The 21,367-nt window shown below is 38.7% G+C and overlaps 1 protein-coding gene and 2 long non-coding RNA genes across 6 annotated transcripts in view; 1 reads left to right on the forward strand and 2 right to left on the reverse strand.

Annotated features, from left to right (window-relative positions):
* The window catches only part of BANK1 (B cell scaffold protein with ankyrin repeats 1), a 301,708-nt gene extending 297,042 nt beyond the window's left edge, over positions 1-4,666 (forward strand). For 2 of the 4 annotated variants that reach the window (XM_039222220.1, XM_039222221.1), the window contains exons 14-17: positions 1,588-1,617; positions 2,646-2,701; positions 4,215-4,279; positions 4,545-4,629. In XM_039222220.1, coding sequence (XP_039078151.1) covers positions 1,588-1,617; positions 2,646-2,701; positions 4,215-4,274 — 146 coding nt within the window. In that variant the 3' untranslated portion in view covers positions 4,275-4,279; positions 4,545-4,629. Of the gene's footprint in view, positions 1-1,587; positions 1,618-2,645; positions 2,702-4,214; positions 4,280-4,544 lie in introns of all 4 variants that reach the window. The other 2 variants (XM_039222219.1, XM_039222222.1) reach the window with 2 other exon arrangements.
* LOC120223991 lies at positions 613-20,775 on the reverse strand. The gene is made up of 3 exons (XR_005526439.1): positions 20,547-20,775; positions 16,770-16,918; positions 613-675 (listed from the first exon to the last, which is right to left on the reverse strand). It is a non-coding gene; the product is annotated as an uncharacterized LOC120223991 (long non-coding RNA).
* Positions 19,317-19,867, reverse strand: LOC120223990. Its single transcript, XR_005526438.1, has 2 exons — positions 19,630-19,867; positions 19,317-19,530 (listed from the first exon to the last, which is right to left on the reverse strand). It is a non-coding gene; the product is annotated as an uncharacterized LOC120223990 (long non-coding RNA).
* Positions 20,776-21,367: the final 592 nt, after the last annotated feature.

Here is a 21,367-nt window from a genome sequence, read left to right on the forward strand (position 1 = left end):
AGATTGAGTAAATAAATATACTGTGGGTAGTAAGAATCAGATTTCCTATTGTCAGACAAAGGGGTAAGGTAACAACTAAGGAAAGAAGGAAAGTTGGAATGATTTTATCATTCTAAATTGGAATTGGAGTTAAAAATAACAACTCCTGGTTATAAATATATATATATATTTATATATATTACAAATAAACATAGAAATATAGTTGTGTGTGTAAACGTATATATTTCTTTAACCCTGTCTGCTGAAAAGGCCTTGAAACAAGGACAGCCCAGCACCAAAGAGTACATCTAGCATCTAAATCTTGGTTCACAAAAATGGATGGCCAGTAAACATGTGAAAATGTGCTCAACTCCATTAATCGTCAGGAAAGTGCAAATTAAACTAAATGAGATATCAATACACAACAAGTATAATGGCTAGAATTTTTAGATATTGTCAGAATGAAGTGATTAGCATGGAACAACCAGATATACATTGCACACATTGCTAACAGAAGTAGAAAGTGGTGTGATGACTTTGGAACAGTTAAATATGCACCTACCTTATGGCCTAGACAAGCCACTCTTGGGTATTTTTTCCAAAAAAGCAATTGAAAATGTTATGTGTGTCCAGACTTGTCCACAAAATTTATAGCAGTTTCATTTATAATAGCCAAATCAGATACAATCAAAATGTCTGGTAGAAGAAGAGATAATTATACTGTAGTATATCCATACAGTGGAATATTACTCAACAATAGAAAGAAATATCTACTAACACACCATCATGAACGAATCTCACAGATATTATGCTAAATGAAATACAAAGGAATACGTTGTATAAAATTCCATTTATCTGAAATTCCAGATAAAACTAATGTATAGCAATAGAAATCAGATCAGGGTCACTATAGATAATGGTGGGGTGAGAATTGATGTCGGAGGCACAAGAGAATTTTCCATAGAGATGAAATGTTCTCTATCCTAACTAGGTGATGGGTACATGGGTGTATAGGTTTGTCAAAGTCATCAAAAAGAGTATATTTGTACTGTATGTACTGAATAATGTTAATCTGAAAAGACAATGAGTACCTGAGGCAAAAAAGACTATCAAAGCAGAGTAGCAATCTTTGATTAAGTATCTAACATATCTAAAATCATAACACCATAATCATAATACCATAATGAGAAGGAAAATATACAAACGTAGTAAGAGGCATGGTTTCACACTTTGTAGCTGGAGGTTAGTATTTTTTTAAACAAACTGAAATTTCATAGTTGCCTCAAAGACAAGAAGTAGTCAAACAATAGAAAGAAGAAAGTTTAGGGGCTCCTGGGCGGCTCAGTCAGTTAAGCGTCCAACTTTGGCTCAGGTCATGATCTCACAGTTTTGGGTTCGAGCCCACACTGACAACTAGCTCAGAGCCTGGAGCCTGTTTCAGATTCTGTAGCTCCCTCTCTCTCTGACCCTCCCCTGCTCACACTGTCTCTCTCTCTCTCTCTCTCTCTCTCTCTCTCTCAGAAATACATTTAAAAAAAAACACAAAGAAGAAAGTTTAAGATAAATATTGACCAAAACTCAGTAGAATATGCTTTTTCTGTCTTCTAGATAAACTCACCATTGTGCACCATCCAAATGGTAAGTTTTCGGTATTTACTGAAGATTTTCAGACTACAGCAAAGCACATGGTAAATCAGTTTCAGTATTAATGTAAGCCTGATATGATTAGGCAGACCAGTACAAAAAGTCATGTCAAGACTTTATGTGTCTATGCAAAACCACTTGACATCCAAAATAAATTTGAGGTGATTCTAGAATAGCAATGTAGAGGCATTGTTACATAATACAAGAAGCATGTGCTTTGAACTGTAACCTGGCCCTTCACAGCTTACCAGTTACGGCCTTCAGGAAATCACATAAGCTATTTAGGCCTGTTTCCTCATATGTTAAATGTAGGTAAGAATTCTGCCATGGAGAGTTACTATAAAGGCCGATGGTGATATGTGTAAATGGGAGCTGATGCTCGATAAGTGGGAGTTATTTGATAGAGTAAATGCAATTGGAGTAGCACATGAAAGGGTGATTCACTTCAGTGTGGTAAGAAGGAATGTATTCAGAAGGTTGGCAGGATCAAGAGGAGCCAGAGGCCAGCTGGGAAGTTCTGACTAATCTAGAAGCAATTGTCTACAGTCTGAACCAGAGCAGTGACTGTGGAAACGGAGAAGAGCAGTAGAACTGAGCCACGTGGCTGGCTGGGGTGGAAAATGGAAAGCCTGTGGTAAAGGCAGGAGGAACCATGGCCGATGGGGAATAGGAGGAACAAGTTTTCATAAAATAGCATACTTTGTGATTGACTGATCGTGGCAAATGGAGAAAAACAAAAAGAAGAAGGCATAATTTAGTGAGGGTTGTTATTCGAAGGTGTTGGATTGTTTCTGAACTGAAGCAACTCCTCTCTGTATCCTGTGGTCAACTATCTGGGCAGGAGAAATTAATAGCATCCTTGCCATGGGTGCCTTTTCAACTTGCCCTTTTTATCACTTTAGTAGTTTTTCTCCTTACCCATATCCTACTCATAGCATATATTATTTTTAAAAAGTACCAAATAAATGAATCATTGAATATGTGAACAGCTGAAGAAATAGTAACAGAGTTTGTATTTCTAGGTAACGAAAGTGCCCGCAACGAAAATACATTATATAACACACCCTTCCGCAATAAGGTAGGTTGTATTTATGTTCTTTTATAAAATGCAAAAACAAAAAATTATTTGTTGAGAAAGAATATGAGCCTCCCATCCTGACTATGCTTTGAAACGTTTTAACAAATATGAACAAAATAGGTTACATAAGCATTTATGTGCAAATCACTGCATGAGCAGTAATTTAAAGGAATTAACTATTTAGGAGGTGCCTGGGTGGCTTAGTCGGTTAAGCGTCTGACTTTCACTTAGGTCATGATCTGGAGGTTCCTGGGTTCGAGCCCCGCGTCGGGCTCTGTGCTGACTGCCATCTCAGAGCCTGGAGCCTGTTTCAGTCTGTGACTCCCTCTCTCTCTGACCCTCCCCTGCTCACGCTGTCTCTCTCTCTCTCTCTCCTAGAAATAAATAAAACANTCTCTCTCTCTCTCTCCTAGAAATAAATAAAACATTAAAAAAAAATTAAAAAAAAAAAGGAATTAACTATTTAGAAAAAAAGCAAAGAAGGAACTCAAAGGAAAAAGGCACCAAGACTAACATATGGCTGAATTGTTCAATTCAGACCAAATAAATCTTAGAGGAATTATGGATACATCTTTTTTAGCAATAATAATATGATAAGTCTGTTTGAACCACAATGTATACAGTCCTTAAAGTCTAGCTGTAGGAAAAAAATGTAACCCCCAAATATCGTTCATGTAGATATGCATTACTTCACATGTAGAGTTAACTGAAAATGAATTGCTAAAAATAACACTAAGCAGAGAGCAGCAATCGAAAAGACTAGTTCAAGAAAATACTGATAACATCTTGACCACGAATTTTTCTTTAAAAATAAAGCATGTTTTCTAACTATCTACATATGTGATGTAGGAAATTTTCATTGTTATCCAGGGTCATGTGGCAGCTGGCATTCTTGCTACAATTCAGAATTAGAGCCCTTGGCAATTTCCCATAATGAACCAATTTTAGTTTACCAAATTTGAATAACCCTTTAAGTTCTCCTATGTTTTAAGTAAAGCATAAGGAATCATAGAAGTCATTTACCCTCAAGAACTAATTGAGTATTTGCATTTCTGGGTCACCCTGTGGCCCAACAGTGAACTACACATCTCATGAGTCTACAGTGTATGGACTCAGTAGACTCTCTGGGCTGTAGCAAAATCATGGGATACTATCTTGGCGTCTGAGTTTCTGAAAATATCCTTGTCAAATAAAGATCCTTCTACAACGTCTGAAGGACTATGCAACCATGGCATATTTTTCAGAACAATATTTGGGGTAAGAGGAAAAGAATACAAATTCCTAGTACTTAGGATATTTTCCCTCCAAATAAAATAAAACTTGAACTCAAGGACTTTGCTGTAGTTGAGCTTTGCAATGATTCTTTCCTTTTAAAGATGGAGGACTGCTTTCCCAGTTGCCTCTATAAAGCTATTTTCCTGTGAAAGGCAACCATGACTTTATCATGTTCCTTTCTTTGGTCTTAAAATGGAGAAATGCTAGCTCTATATCTTTTTTGTCTTTTTTTTCTTAGCTTCCTACTCGACTCCAGGTTGAAAAGGAATTTGGTTTCTGTTGCAGGAAAGATTACTAAAGAAGGTAAAATATCAGCTATATTTTTTTAGCTATATTTTTCAGAAAGCTTAAGGCAGGCTTAGGGGCTTGAAGGAATCATTTGTCTAGCAAACAGAATACTTTAAATATTTCATTGTCTTCTCCTGCAAGGATAAACATGTATATTTTTCAAGCTAGAGGTGATTGTTCCTTAGAAAGATTTATGTGGAGGGGTGATTTTATGCTAGCTAATCAATTTCAATTGATGATCCATTATTCACTAATACATTTCCTGTGATCTCACTTTTAGGTTATTATAATGAAACCCAAAAAATCTGCAGACACTGTGCTTTCTGGGTGAAGCATGCTTGCATTTGGATTGCCTACTGTCTTCAGGGAAAATACTATACTATGAAAGCAGAAGCACACATCTGGATTTTAGAATGTGTCATTGCCACAACTTATTGGTATTAATCTGCTTCAGATAGGTACATCAAGATTCAAATTGAATGTCATAGAGCAATTGCATTCTTTGACAATTCTTGCATTTTACAATGCATTTTGCCACTGAAGCAGCTGTTTCCCATTTTGAAAATTAAGGGAAAACAAGAGCAGAGAAGTGAAAAATGCTCCGTAGCAAAGATATTGTGCCTGTTTGAAGCACTCACCTTAATAGTTTACTCCTCTGTCTTTAGAATGACCATGAAAATACACATGTGTTTTATCTGTCTTTGCCTTTTAAGTAGCTGGTCCATTTTCTGAATTTCTGACATTCAGATCTCTAATTATTATTGTCATATGACGTTTTCAGAAACTTTCCCTTACTTAGTGCCTATTTGCATATGACCTTGAGAATATTATTTTTTAACTTTCTCTATCTCAAATTAATATACATTCCCACAACCTACATTCTTTATGAAGAGGCTTACAATTTCAGCAACCTATTTTTTAGAAACAAGTTACTAGTGTAGAATAGAATGCAATGTTATCATTCTGTGGTTCCCATGCACAATTCCTGCAAATAAAATGAATGTTTAAAACTGTGTCTGGCTTTCCAAAATAAATGCGTAATAATTAACCACTAAATTCTTCTGCTTACCAGTTTTCAGAAGGAATGCTCCTGGAAAAAAAATGCTAACTCATTTAATTTCACTGTATAGTCCCCATAAAGTAAACACACAAACGATTTTTTTCTAGCTTCTCAACAGTGATGGGAATATCTATTTAAAATGATTCTGAAAAACATTGATCACAGGTTTCTCATGACTATTAACATTCTCAAATAAGCTCAAGTTTTAAAAAAGTAATACATACATTTGATTCATCCCTAATAGAGGATATTTTCATCATGACATTTTGAAATCTAGTCCGTAGTTGTAAGCTTTCAAGAAATGGCATGGCCTTCCACACACTGAGCTCCCATTTGTGTGGACCGTCCCATCCAAAGAGTTCAGGAAAGCAATAGGAAAACTGGCTGCTTTTATATAATTTTCCCAATCTTTAAATTCAAATACATGTATCGTCTCTGAAGTAAGAACCTCTATATAGGCCTGTGACTGATATCTAACAGTCTCACCATTGGCTTTATTTTTATTAAAAATGTAAAATACAGTGACAGATAAAATGCCAACTTTTCTAAATATAAAACGATTAGATTATCTCTTACCTGAGAGCCAATTAAGGGTGGAAGAGGAGGATGAGGCTTAAATATCATTCAGGTCTTTAACATAGACAAAAATCTAAAATCAGGGCCTCCAAATACTACCTTTATGAACTGCACTAAAATAAATAAATGCCACAAAGCCCCCTTAAATAGCCTTTTTCCCAAGATATCTGCCCTTGAAATGCTACCACTTTGTCATCACAAACAGACATGGAAAATAGAACACTAAAATAACTGAGGGCTTCCTCATGTTGCCTCTGCCATGGCTCCTCTCATCCTTGACTGATCTGGAAGATGGCTGAAGAAGGTTGGAATTGGGGAATCTGGAGGAATCCAAATCATTACCTGTCTCATTGGAGGAAGAGACGAAAAGTAGAATACAAGGGTAGAGGAAGACGAACCCAAATTTAGGAATGACCCCAAATGAAAATGCCCCATGGAAGCATAGTTTTTTAATCTCTGAACTCCATCCCTAACATGTACAATACTGTCCATTCACTATGAGCTGCACAATAGAAGCTTTGCATTTGTGAAAGAAGAGTTCAGAGGACAGGACAAAGGGGCAGGGAAAAAGACTAGGATGATGCGAACTTTCGTTGGAGATTTGGGGACATATCTCAGAGAGCCCTAACCACTGCTAGAAGGGAAAGACCTACGTGGGAGATCTTATGAAGATTGTGTGCTGGTTCTGGAAACCTGAGCAACCAGTAGCTAATAGACCTTATCTTTCTCATCATCCCTTTCTTACCTCAGGTTGGTTTCCAAGCCACCCCTAACTTTGGCCAAAACCCAGCCCCTTCCTCAGGTTCTTAAATTTACCAGGACTCTAGCTTCTAAAGAAATTTTGAACTGGTACTGAATGTAATCAGAGTTTTATGTTTAATATTAATTCCCTTATTCTCTACCTAGTCAATTTCCTAGGATAACAAAGAGGAAGCATGTAGACCAATGGTTCTTAACTGGACAATTTGCTTCCCTTGCCCCAGACTTTTGGCAATATCTGGCAACAATTTTTATTGTCATGACCGTGGAGAAGGTGTTTCTGGCATCTGGTGCGTAGAGACAGGATGCTAATTAACATCCTATAATACCCAAGGCAAAGAATTATCCCGTCCGAAATATCAATAGCACCAAGGTTGAGGACTCCTAGACTAGACTAGACCATAATATGTGATTACCACTTAAAGTAGTGTTGTTAAAATAAAAAGTTAGCTTTATACAGAATTTTCTGGAAATTTTGAAATTAGAAACCCTAGCTACAATAGTACAAATGGAATTCTTTGTTTTGAAGTGCATAAGCTTAAATGGATCATTAAATACTCTAAAGAATGGATGACTCTAATATATTTTCATAAATCAAACATTCAATTAAATAATAGAGACTCCGATTTTTAGAAAATGAGACTGTTCTCAGTATTGTTCTAATAAGAATAACTTTGTAATTTGAGTCATTATCATATCCCGTTTGTACACCAAGTATTTGCTCATCTGAGTTTCTTCTTGTTTCCTATAATGTTGAGGAGTCTGATTTTAATAATTTGGACCTTCTGAATTTTACTGCAAATAGCTATTCTAAATGGGTAAATATTTAGGAGAGAGATCAGCATCATGACCTGATCTACTAGGTCCCAGCTCAGAGCTGGCATAAGGCCCTACTTGAAGCTCTTTCTGTAGCTGTAATCGCCAGTCATCTTGTTGGCCTGCCTTATTTTGTGGGGCTGACCTTTAAAGGCAGGGACTACCATGTAAAAGACAACAAAAGGTAAGATTCTCAATATAACTGACCTCAAGTATATAAATTAAAGTATATGGTTTTCTCAATATTTTCATCTTCAAAATGCAGACAATGCTTCTCATATAATTTCCTGGTTATTAAATGACATCAGATATTGACATAAGCAGTGCAGTACTTCATTCAAGAGCATGAGCTTTGAGGTAAGGCTGACCTAGTTTGAATATTGGCTCAGCTATGTCCTACCTGTGCAGACTCAAGCCAGTTTTAAGTCTCCTTGAGCCCTATTTATTCATTAGTAAATGAGGGTTATAATACCAATGTTAGCACAGATTGTTTGAGAATTAAATGTAAGGAGATCATTTAATTAATTTATCATCCAAGAAGGCACTTTTGATGGTAAAATGGAGTAGCATTAATGATTACAATAGAAAAGCAGGTATAAACTGGGTCTACTCCAAGCATAAACTGGAATATGTGGTTACATGTCTCTACTTAAATGAGATGTAAGTGTTTAGAACATTTTGGCTAGGAATAAATAATCAATGAAAACGGTTTACAAGAAAATATTCCTCTTTGAAATGTGAATACAGTATGATACTCTAGGCTGGCTTGTTACTAAGCATATTCTTCTAGCATATGACTAAAATCTAATCATTATTTAAAAAAACTAATGACTACAAAGTGTGGAATGGCCACCTGGATCACCCAGAAAGATCAAAAGCCTCAAGTGGAAAAATCCTTCAGTGGTAAATTACTACAGCAGTGCTTCCCAAGTTTTATTAAAAAAAAAAACAAAAAACAAAAACTCAAGGATATTGCATCAAAAAGGGGCTCTGTGACCAAGTGACTTTAGAAGGTTCTGTGTATTTTAGTCCTTTCTAGAATAGCATATTAGAGGGGCACCTGGATGGCTCAGTCAGTTGAGTGGCTGACTTCAGCTTAGGTCATCAACTCGTGGTTTGTGGGTTTGAGCCCTGTGTGAGGCTCTGTGCCGACAGCTCAGAGCCTGGAGCCTGCCTTGGATTCTGTGTCTCCCTCTCTCTCTGCCCCTCCCCCACTCACTCTCTTTCTCTCTCTCAAAAATAAATAAGCATTAAAAAAATCTTAGACTAAGTAATCCAGCAATAAAATCTATATAGTTTGAAATATACTGACTCACATTTTATGTAACTATAAGCTGGCCTCATTTTCCACATAATGGGAAAAGAAAAACTGGCTGATTGATGCCTAAAATGATATATTTAGATGGAGCCTGAAACTTGGGTTTAATGGGAAAGATCAAGATCAATTAATGATAGTTGCCATGGATAATGGTATGGGGGGAGGGGAGTGGTGGCATGCATGATACTTGGCATTCAGGATTTGTCTTTAATTAGCATAAAGCAAAATATTACATTCTGACTTTTGCAAATAACAATCAATTTCAGTCAGAATGAAAATCACTTGTCTTCAAAAGAATTAATTGGTAGGCATGTCTCTAAGTAAAACACTGTAATTTCTGTATAATTCTTTGTATGTCTCCAAATAAACATTAAGCTTGGTTCCACACAGAATTGGTGCAAGACCATTTGGAGATTCTGTGCATTTGCATGTATCAAACACTGAAGCAGTATCTGTGTCCATGGAAACTAGCAGGACAGTTTTGCTCAGAGAGCCTTTTTTGCCCGCCCTGTATGTCAATAAGTGACCCTTAGAGAGAGAAATTAGCTCTCAGCAAATTCATGAACAATTTCTTGTGGGTGGTCTCTTTCATTTCTCAGGGAGTGGATGGAAATGCTATACCGACTATCATAAAGTTGCTAAACTTTTGCCCCTAGCATTTCTCTTATCTTTATTTGAGCAAAAGAGGGACAGAGATTCCAGGAAGTATGAACTGATGCTGCTTTCGCATTCATGCCTGGCACTTAGTGAAAGCATCTACAGTTACACTAAAGAGCCTTAAGCATCCTCACAAAACATTGACAATTTGTCACAATGTTGTACAATGAGGTGTTCTATAACTCAGACATGGCAAGTTATGCCCAGTACTTCACAGGTCCTCTGCGTTAGCAGATTTGGGAAATCCCAGCAGATAACCTGTCATTAACAGTGACATTGAAGGACATAGGAATCTTACTTATGATCACCATATGTTCTCCTCACCCTGGCTTCTATCTACTGTGGTACCTTGACTGTGATTTTTTATTTATTTTATTTTATTTTGTTTTATTTTGTTTCTTTATGGTAAGAAGACATAACATGAGAAGCAAGAATAGCACTCAAGGTAAAGAACATACCTAATCCAAAGACCCCAAGATCAGAATGAACCACACATTTTCTGAAAATGGGAATACCACTTTTATGTTCTGAATTGTGTCCACCCAAGAATTCATGCTGACTTCTTAATCCCCAGTACTTCAGAATGTGACCAACTTTGAAGATAGGGTCTTTATTGAAGTATTTGGCTTAAAATGAGGCTGTGAACCAATATGACTAGAGTTCTTTTAATAAGATGAAATTTGGACACAGACATGTACAGATGGATGATGATATGAAGACGTGGGGAAATGATGGCCATCTAACAACCAAAGAGAGAGGCCTGGAACAAATCTTTTCCTCAAGGCATTCAGAAAAATCCAACCCTGCTGGGCAACTTAATCTTCAATTTCTAGCCTCCAAAATTGTGAGAAAATGCATTTCTATCATTTAAGCCATCCAACCTGTATACTTTGTTATGGCCGTCCTGGCAAACTAATAGAGTCAGTGTGGATGGGGTGTAGTGGATAAGGGTGAGAGAATAAGATGAGTTTGTAGAGGTAAGTAAGAGAAACATCATGAAAGAAGTTTGAATTTTATTCTAAGTACAGTGAGAAGCCATTCAAATGTTTTAAACAGAAAAATTCACTCTCACTGCAAAACAGAATATGGACTACAGAGAGGCAAGAGTAGTGACAAAGTGACCAGTCAGGGGTTTTGTGAGAGATTCACAAGATGATGGTGGCTTGGACCAGAGTGATAACTGAGATGATAGAGGAGGTAGATTTTAGACATACTTTGGTGATACAATCAATAGCACTTGCAGTTGGGTATGATGTAGGAGTAAGATAAAAGAATATGGGGAATGCCTGAGATTTTTGACTTGAGCAATTTGGTAGATGACAGTATTTGCCAAGGTGGAGAAGACAGAAGGATATATTCGGTGGATTGTATGACATTGAAAAAGGCAATTAATCTAATTCTGAGTTTCCTTGTGGGAAAATGGAGTGAATAGTAATGTCGTTTCATTGGGTAGTTGTGAAAATTAAAAAATTATGTTTATGAAACATCTAAAACTTAGTAAATACTTGATAAACATTGAATTACCAGCAGTAACAGCATCTTTAGTCACTTATCATCTTGAAATACAGCAAGCAAGTAGGTAAGACTGGATTCAGTGTCACCAAGAACATTGTAATTGAGGTGGTAATATTCCTCATACTAAATACAGAAGATAATATTTTATTTAAAAATAAATTTTAGGGGCACCTGAGTGGCTCAGTCATTAAGCGGCCAACTTTGGCTCAGGTCATCATCTTGCGGTCCGTGAGTTTGAGACCTGCTTCAGGCTCTGTGCTGACAGCTCGGAGCCTGGAGCCTGCTTCAGATTCTCCCACTTTCTTTGCTCCTCCCCTGCTCAAGCTCTGTCTCAAAAATAAACTTTAAAAAAATTTTTTTAATTCATATTAAAAAATAAAAACAAATTTCAGATTATATGTCTAAAGCCCTTTAATCCATGGGGACTGTGTCACATTCTGACAAAGTTAAACTTTAGACACTTGTGAAGTTGCCTGTGAATGTAGAATCGTTTCAGGAAGGTTTCCTAATGTTTTTGTTACCTTCCTAAAAAACTAAAGGAGGCTATCATGAATTTTCAAAATAGACTAAGTGTGCTAGATGTGGACTTAGCATCCATTTTCATCCCCTTCTATGAAGACTCCTATGTTAAGGGAGCCAGAAGGCAAACCATGCATTTGTCACGCTCCCCAGCAGGAAGGAGCTACATATGATATACATTCCACCATGAGATGGTATCTTGTGAGATCTGGAAGATGAGGTGAGACAGAGAGCACCTCCTGCTGCTGTAGAGGCTGGCCAGTAGGGTAGATTCATGCTGTTGTCTGTGGCCAGTGGGATCCTCATCTGGGGCTCTGTTCACCAGTTCCGGGAGCCTGAGGCAAGTTGAGTAGCACCAGTGGTGGTAATGGGCATAAGCTTCTTCCTGACCACCATATTTTAGCTATAGTCATGTTAACCAGAACCAACTTCTCTTAGATCTCGGAAGGATCTTATAAACTCTTAATCCCCTGTATTAAATTCCTTTTTGACTGAACTGTTTAGAATGGTTCCTGTTTCTTATGGATCTCTGACTGGTACATTGAGTCCCATAAAGAATCTAATTTAATTCAGTTTTTTCTAATAAGTTTATCTAATAACATCTTTCTTAACCAAAATATTTTAATCTATTTACCTTGCTGCTCAATTCTTATTTCAAGCAGTCAGTTCACATTTCAGGTGCTTATTTGATGTTTTTTTAAATGAATAGGTGCTATCAGGTCACCTTCTGGGTTAAAAAATAATAAACTAAAATAAATAAGAAATAAGGGCAACTTCAATGTCAGTATTACCACAGTCGCAACCAAAGCTTTATTCATGGACTACCTACTTTTAGAATTTAGATTTTCTTTATTTTTCAACTATATTTAGTTAAATAAAATGACCCTCATTAAACTCATTTTTCATCAAAATCTAAAAATACCAAATTACAAATTCAGGAAGAATTTCACTTACATCTATAATCAAGGCACCAGCATTAAATTATTCATTGATTAGTTCTTCTTTTGTTAGTTCTCTTCTTCATATAAAAATTTTAAATTATGTTGAATATGATTATTTCTTCTTTAAATATGTTCAACCCTCATTATTAATAATCTTATAATATGATTCAACCACATACTTTAAAGGTCCAGATTGCAGAAAAACAAACTTTTGAACACCTGGTACCATATGAAACATTTATCAGATCTGTGAGTGGATATATACGTTCTCAGTTTTGAAAGATAGTGGTTACACAAAAGGAAACAAATGGGGGGAGTTGGTGAATTGAACACTACTAATGGGTGTCCCAGTTAGTTTGAGTACCAGTATCATTTGCTCAGAACTGTTTCCTTCCTAGATTGTGCGGCTGAGCAGAATAAAGCACCAGCCTGACACCAGCCCTTAGGACAGTCTTGTCTATTGGATGTGGTGGCCCCTGGAGGAAACTCAAGATAGCCTTCTGACCTATTCTATTCACCTTGGATTTAGACACGAACGTTGTCTTAAGACCAAGGGCCATTACAGATTTGCTGAAGAAACAATAGACAGCTGAGAATAAGCCCTTCTTGAAATAATGCGAGTTACATGACAGTGGCTGAGCACCATGACTTGATGTTCCCCCGAGAAAAGGCATGACCTTATCAGTGTTACAAGAAAAGTAGACACGAAGCATTTTGTACAGTATTTTTACATCTTAGCTTCCCACAGACAGGAGAAGGATTAGATCGGGCAGTGTGTTCAGCATCCTTTATTAGAAATATACCTAACTTAAACTTTTAAAATGTCTGCATTCTTCTTCCTTAGCCAGCAGTCCCATCTTCATTCACCCCTCCTAAAGCATCTCTCTAGTTATGTGGGGGACCCTCATGACAATATATTGCATGTGCTTCTGCTGTGTGTGCTGCTAGTGGCTTTGTGAAGACACTGCTCCTCCTAAGATGACTGCCACTCACAGGTGACCTACTTGATTCTCAGCCAAAATTTCATGGGGATAAAAGAAGCTGCCTTTACCCCAATTTGATGTAGCTTTTGGTCACCTGAAACTGGAAGATTCTCTGTTTTTATTTAAAGTTTTCCCATGATTTTTATAGACATAGGAACTTCAACTACTATGAAAAACCAAGTCTCCTCAGGAGTCAGATATCACCCTTTTCCTTCCATTGTCCTCACATAGGAGGATGCCCTGTTACCATTTTTTCCTCTCAAAATCTGTATCTTCCAATTCCTTGTTTTAAGATTACATGTGCTTGTCACTGGTATTCCTTCTAGTACTGATAACTGATGGATAACTTAGAAGACAGAGCCCAATCTTGCTCTTTTTATGAACTGAGCATCTTTTTAATCCCTGAGAAGCTGATTGTTTTAGTTTGGTGCCATAGACTGTACCTTCCTCCAGCAAACATTTGTCATATTTGGTGATCCAGTATCTGAATCTTCCTTCCCTCTTCCTATTGGCACCACCACCATTCTTTTGAGAAAATTCCCAATTTACTGTAGTTTTAACAAGAAAGCGATTCCAACTTACTCACTCCCACTGCAGCCTCCCACATCCTAAACTGAGGGTGGCAGATTCTTCCTCAGTTCACTCTTGGCACAGTCAGTTTTCTAAATTCAATCAGATATTTATTCCTGAGATGCTGATTCAATGGTTGAAGTCCGATTAATCATGGTGTGGGGGCAGACTAGAGGTCAGACCTTCCTGTGGCATGACCTTGGCTGCAATTCTCTCTGATCCTCCCCCAGAGAACCCCTGATTCCCATCCATCCTCTTGGCTCAATCAGTCCTCCAGTCTCCCATTTGTTATGTCACTCCCCAATATCTTCACAATAAATTCCCATCTGCTCAGATAGCCAGGGGGAATTTGTTTCTGTATTGTAACAAAGAGTCTAGATTAGAGAAATCAAAACATAGAGATTCTGGATTGAATATATCCCCCTAAAAGATATGAAGTCCTAACTCCCAGTACCTGTGAATGTGACCTTCTTTGAAAAGGACTTTGGAGTCATCAAGATGAACTCATACTGAAGTAGGGAAGGCCCTTAGTTCAATATGCATTGTGTCCTCATAGAAAAGGAGAGAGACACACAGAAGGAGAGAAAACCATGTGAAGATACAGACACATATGAGACAAGAGTGTCACTGAAGTGCTATAACTGCAAGCCAAGGAACGCCTAGGATAAGAAGAGCCAAAGAAAGGTCTCCTCTCAAGATTTCAAAGGGGGTATGGCCCTAGCCACACCCTGATTTCAGACTTATTGGCTTCAGAATTTTGATACAGTACATTTCTGTCTGTTAAGCCCCTATTTTGTGGTGCTTTGTTATACCAGGCCTAGAAAACACATAATTTAAATTCTAACTAATGACAATTATGCACCAGTAGTTACACTATTTGCTCAAGAAACTTACTATCTATCTGTAACACAGAAGTCTTTTTCTGGACAACTGGTCATATAGTGCTTTTCACTTGCCCAACCCCAAATTTTTCATATACAAAGCATAGAAATAAGAATCCAATTAATATATGCAAATGTAAGGAAAGCATTAGGCAGAGTGGGATTACCCTAAGAGCTTAAGAATCTTCTGTCTCATTCCTTTCTCCTCAACACTTTTCTCATCTTGTTATCTACTCACAATTAAAATGTCCCTCATATCATCAACCAGGACACTTTCTGAATGCTCTATAAATATTTACCAAAAGAAAATAACTCAAGCCCTTGACAAACCAAGAGTAAGATACCATATAGTAACACAGGAGTTTAGGAGATCTGGATTTTCATCATGACAATACTATCACCAACCCTGAAACATATATAAGTAAGGAAAGCAAGTGTGACATCTCTTCAGCACTTTTCATATTCAGCATACTGTGAATGATTAAGACCAGTAAAATGGAAGCATATTAAAACAGAAAGGACATAGAGATAATCTCTAAAATGAGGATGTCCAGAAGAAGCTTAAATACTATGTGCCACGGTCTTATCAGTTGACCAGACAATACTATAATTAAAGTGGGCAATGATTAGATTTTGAAAATTTTTTGAAGTCTTGTTATATCTTATTTGACAAAGTCTAATTTGCCTGTAGAATACAAAGCAAACAAAAGTGAGTGTTATAGGTATTATCCTGACATTTTTTATTTGACACCAGAATTTTCATTATATATTAGCTCCTTGGTCATTTCAAAATTCCTCGAATTTCTTTCTGATACTGTTATTTGATTTAGCAACTGGATAAAAGCAGCTGAAAGCATTTTTTGGTCTTAAATTAGAGTTGGCCATGACAAATGTTCCTACAAGAATATAGGATGAATCCCACACATTTATCACAGCATCTGGGCCATGTTTGTTTCTGTAGGACAGAGGAGAGGGTAGAAAGAATTCTTATGTTGGTAAACTGGAAGTCTAAGAATTACACTTGCCATCTGGGACTGCTTTGATGAGAATACTGGCCTGTTCTTTCCACTTAATTACCAAAATGAAGTATCGTCATGCAAAGACAATGATCTTGGTGATCAAGACTCAAGTACAGCCAGTAAAACTAAATACTTTCATTTAAATGTGGTTGTATTTATTTATTGCAGCATTAAACAAGCTTCTCCAGTTCCTTAGAAAAAGAATTCACGCACCCATTTAGCCTATACAAACAAGAATAAGTTACATAAACCCTACATAATTAAAGCAATTTATATAGGGCATAAACTTCATGATGTTTTACAGTCAACTTGTAAGTAAAGAAGGCAACTAACAGAAATAACTTCTCCCAGCAAAAACACTTATGTGGTTTGCAGAGTTCCAAAATACCAATCTTTAAATATGTACTATTTCACCAAAGTGCCAAAAGAAGAATAGCAAACTAAATAGAGCAAAATATGGCCTCAATTTAAAGATTTGGTAAGGAACTAGAATGAAGACCTAGTTTTATACGTGCTATTATAAAGGATCAACTTACTTTCTCCAGCATTGTAATTTCATTAACTCCATTAGGGAGTACAATTTCAAATATAAAACTTAGGTTCACCTAAAACTATTGGACAATTAACTCAATGGTAACACTTCCAGTATTAAATCTACTGAGTTCCAGAAATACTCAAACTTTTCCACTGCAGAATCTCCCCTTTCTTTGTAATAGAAATAGAATATTTTTAGGTCCAGATGGCCAACCAAGAGCATGATAAGTGGCTGTCTGAGGTCATAATCAGGACAGGGACTCTCAAGAGCTGCCCTTTAAGGAAATAGCACCATATCAGGCTTCTTCCTATTAGCAGGGTATCTGAGTAAACCCTAGCACGTAGACCCACACTCACAGTCTTGTACGGAGCAGATGTCCGTCAGCAATTTTTCAGGAAATGTGCTGTCAGGTCCCAAAAACTTGCTCTTGTAGAATTATTACAATGGTAAACATTTGCCCTGGGCACCAACTTGATGCAATTCTTTGACAAGAGTTTCATTGGAGCTGTGTAGAGAACAGATAGCTATGTTTCATATCTAATAAACTTAGTGGTAGCCTACTTGGAAAGATATGGATAAAAACTAATAGTAGCCACAACTAATTTTCTGAAAATAGAATAACCAACTGCTTTATTTATTTATTTATTTATTTATATTTTTATCTATTTCTAGGAGAGAGAGAGACACACACAGCGTGAGCAGGGGAGGGTCAGAGAGAAAGGGAGTCACAGACTGAAACAGGCTCCAGGCTCTGAGCTGGCAGTCAGCACAGAGCCCGACACGGGGCTCGAACCCACGAACCGCGAGATCATGACCTAAGCGAAAGCCGGACGCTTAACCGACTAAGCCACCCAGGCGCCCCAACCAACTGCCTTTTAGAATGGAGTCTCAAAAACACTGCTTTTTCTTAGCTGTACTCTCTCTTATACAGTTGTAAGGACACTAATCATCTTTAACATTCACAGTAATTTACTTAACCCCGACATTTTCATCTTTGGAAAAAATCTTTACCTCTGTGGACGGGATGGGCCAGGTCATTTGAAGGAACCCCTTAGCCAAGGGTGCACGCAAGTAAGCACATTCAGATTTGATTCCAGGATAAAGGATGGAAGGCCTCGTTTTAGTGGGCACGAGATTAAACTCTAGAGGAACTGCATTGGAGGGGAGCCATTTTCAAAGAAGCCACCTCAAAGTCAGTTTTTTAACCACTAGTCTTCAAATCACACATAATATCCATCGTTGCTGTTGTTGTTTTTAATCTAAAAAGGTGTCATTTCAATGCTAAAAGCTGCTTTCCTGATATCTCTTCACAGTTCTTCCCTCTCAGAGTGAAAATATTCTGCCCTGACGAGCGCTGAGAGGAAGAAGTGAGCAAAACCCAGAAGTCACTTCAGGGCAATTTATTTCTGCCTTGCCAATTGGTTTACCAATTCACCACTTTTTAGAAGCAGATGAAATGCTGCAGGTGTCTGCAGACTGAACATCCCTCTCAGATATGCTGGCCCTATGGTGTGCTTGGGTTTAGAGCTGAGTCAGAGATCTCAGATGCTTCCTCCTGATGGGAATATATTAGAATGCGAATGTTGCTATTACCATCTTGGGAAGGAGAACCAGGCTTATGGAGAGAAAAGCCATCTATCTTCTTCCTACCCAGAGTCAGCATTCTCGCCCTTCTGTCCTTTCAAATAGGCTGGAGGTGGGGGGTACACTTCCTGAAAAACTCTTCTTGATCTTAGAGAAAAGGATAGACTTACTTGGTAAACAGTGTGTGACACACTGTGAGGAAAAGATTTAGGAAATATGCTAGCAAAAAATATATATCAGAAATAGCACTTATTTTGCACAGCCTCAGCTGTGGGGCGGAGATCAGTCACGACTCTCAGACACATTTTGCTTAAGTCACACATCTTATGGAAACAGACAGCCCAAATGAGCAGAGCGATTTGGGTACAGATGCCAATTTCAGAAAAATAAATGGATGAGGTTTAATGAAATATTTGCTAAAATTCTCAGGCCTCAGTAGAAGAACTTAGTCTAACACTAGCTAAAACGCATGATATACAAAACACAGAAACAGTGTGACAGGCACAGAGATGCACTGCCCAGGTCACCCTTGAAGAGAGAACCTCACTGCCCAGAGCTGATGAGCGGACTGCTCCAGACCCGCCCACTGCCGGAGGATGTTCCGCACTCGGAGGCCACGCCCTTCCCGGCTGCTCCCAACCAATCGCTGAGCCTGGCGGGGAAACTGGACACCGGCAATTTCTGCCCAAGGCAGGACTCCCGTAATGGACAATTTTTGCTTTGGGGCAGCCCATCAGCCTCACTGAGACTCTCGGGGCAGCACTGCGGTCTGACCTGCTAATTCCAACCTACTCATTCTTCCTTTGTCCTCTCCACCGGTGTACAGTAGATTCTAAATCCTCTCCCTACCTCTTTATCTCTCACAGTATCCTCCCCCAGCACCCGTAAATTTCTTGCACTTCTAAATCCCTCATGATATTGCTAACCTTAAAAATAAAACTGTCCCGGGGCGCCTGGGTGGCTTAGTCGGTTAAGTGTCCGGCTTTCGCTTAGGTCATGATCTCGCGGTTTGTGGGTTCAGGTCCGCGTCGGGCTCTGTGCTGACTGCCAGCTCAGAGCCTGGAGCCTGTTTCAGTCTGTGACTCCCTCTCTCTCTGACCCTCCCCTGCTCACGCTGTCTCTCTCTCTCTCTCTCTCTCTCTCTTTCTCTCTCTCTCTCTCCTAGAAATAAAATAAAAATATTTTAAAAAATAAAATAAAAAGTAAAACTGTCCCTATTTTACCAGCAAAAGAAAAGGAGGGGGGGAGTATTTGGGAATAGCAGAGAATTGCAATGCAAGACAGGAAAGTTAGGGCAAAACCATAGGCACCCCAAAGAACAAGTGAGAGGATAGCTACTTTATAGAGGAAAAGGGAAGGCTAGCAGAAGCCCTTATAAACACAAAGTCCAATGGAGTAAACAGGAAGTTCAAAGTATGCTGACTTTTCATTGGCTGAGTTGTGACAGTCTCTCATTGGCTGGACTGTTGCTGAGAGAAGAGAAAAATCTTTCTTCCTCCTGCTAGGGCGGTCTCTTCCTGTTGGGATCTGCCACTGACAATGAGGAGGAGAGCGTGAGAGTTCTCCCTGCTGGCCTCGCAACTCTATTTTAAGTGAGGCTTCCTTTTATTAAATTTCACACCATCCACTTACCAAAGACCTGAACTGAGGCCGACAACTATGCAAATTGGTACAGTCTGGTTTATCTCGCTGGGAGCTAGAAAGGTAACAGAATGCTAACCATGGAGAGAACAAATCACCCCCTCTCACCTCTACTGAAGCCTATACCGTTTCCAAAGTCTAATTTCCTTTGTAAAGTGTTGCTTTCCCATAGGCAGGAAGCGAGCGGCTCGGGCTCGACCCGACTTCCACCCCATCCCGCGCTCCTGCGGCCTCCCCCGGGCCCCCAACTCCGCTCGGGACGCCCGCTCCGGACCGCAGGGCCGCGGCCGAGGGAACCCCGAGGCTGGGCGCCCCTCCCCGCGGCGCGTCACAGTCGGCTTGGCTCCGAAGGCGATCCCCATGGTGACCGAAGCACCCCGGGGCGCCGCCCCTTCCCACACCCTCGAGGGCCCCTAAACCCCACGCGCGGGAGTCAGGCAGCCTCGAGGAGGCAGGGACGCCTCCCTGGGGCGCAGACGAGCTATATACCATTTCCAAAGTCTAATTTCCTTTGTAAAGTGTTGCTTTCCCATAACTATTTCAAATAGAACCTTTCCTTTCCCTGTTCTTCCTACAGTAACCATTGCCCCATATTTTTCTCTAGCTCAAAGTAAAACATGCCCTATTGATATTGATACAGAAGTTATATGGACAGGGAGCAAATAGGCTTTTTCTAATAGACTTTGGCATTATCCAAGAATAGGTATTCTTCAAGAGTAGCTATTCACACTAGATACTCATAATTCTAATCTGTCATGCCTTCTGTTTTTCAGTACCTGGAAAGCAGAGAAGTACACATTTTGAAGCTAATTTAACCTAAATAACCTGGTTTTCGGAGGTATGTAATGCCCCAAAGCTTATAATTCATTTGATTACAACTATCATACAAAATCAGCATTGGGACTCACCCAGGATTGTAAATTTGCTACAGGAAAGAACTTCTGAAGACAGTTCTGTACTTCTTTAGGAATGATTTTTCAACCTCCATTCACTCCAGGCTTGTCTACATCACCAACCTCTCTTTCCTGCATGGTCCATGACTCTAAATTATCCATTTGCATCACTTCCATACAAACCCTTATTTTCTTTGTAAACAGAGAGAATGGAACCTGTAAGCTAATCAACCTCCCCACGATGCTGTACAAACTGAGAATGGATTTTTATTAGATGGCAGAGTGGGAGGAGAGAGAGAAAAGAAAGTGCCTGCTCCATCCCCTGAGTGCCATCTGCATTCGAGGGCACAGACAGTGCCCACCCGGAGAGCGGTTCTGCCCACAGATGAGCCCACACGCTGCACCACTGACAGCTGTGTGAGGAAGAAATACTAAAACTGAGAAAAACATGGAACTCACTTTAAGACTGCACATATTGGTCATTAGAAGATGCAGAATAAGCCCCAAAGGAACAGAAATATGAGGCTCATTTTAAGTTTTAAAATCATCTACTAACTCCTCTAGCAAAAATGAGAGAGTTTTTCTTTTTTAGAGCCTATAGAATCTCTAATTCCCAATCTGTTCAGAGACTTACCTCCCTTTACAAACTAACAAAAATAGATATGCAATCAACCTCTGAAACTCAGCGTAAGAAATAGAAATTACTGCTTTCGAGTTTCTTTGCAAAATCAACATCTTAAATTAGACACGAGGAAGCAAGTCACCTTCTTTATCCTGTAAGAAAGGAGAAAAGGCAAGATGCTGTCTGGAGTTGATAGGAGAAATCCTACTTTTCC

The sequence above is a fragment of the Hyaena hyaena genome, unplaced genomic scaffold (assembly GCF_003009895.1).
Source record: "Hyaena hyaena isolate Hyena2069 unplaced genomic scaffold, ASM300989v1 scaffold_1084, whole genome shotgun sequence".
Lineage (NCBI taxonomy): Eukaryota > Metazoa > Chordata > Mammalia > Carnivora > Hyaenidae > Hyaena > Hyaena hyaena.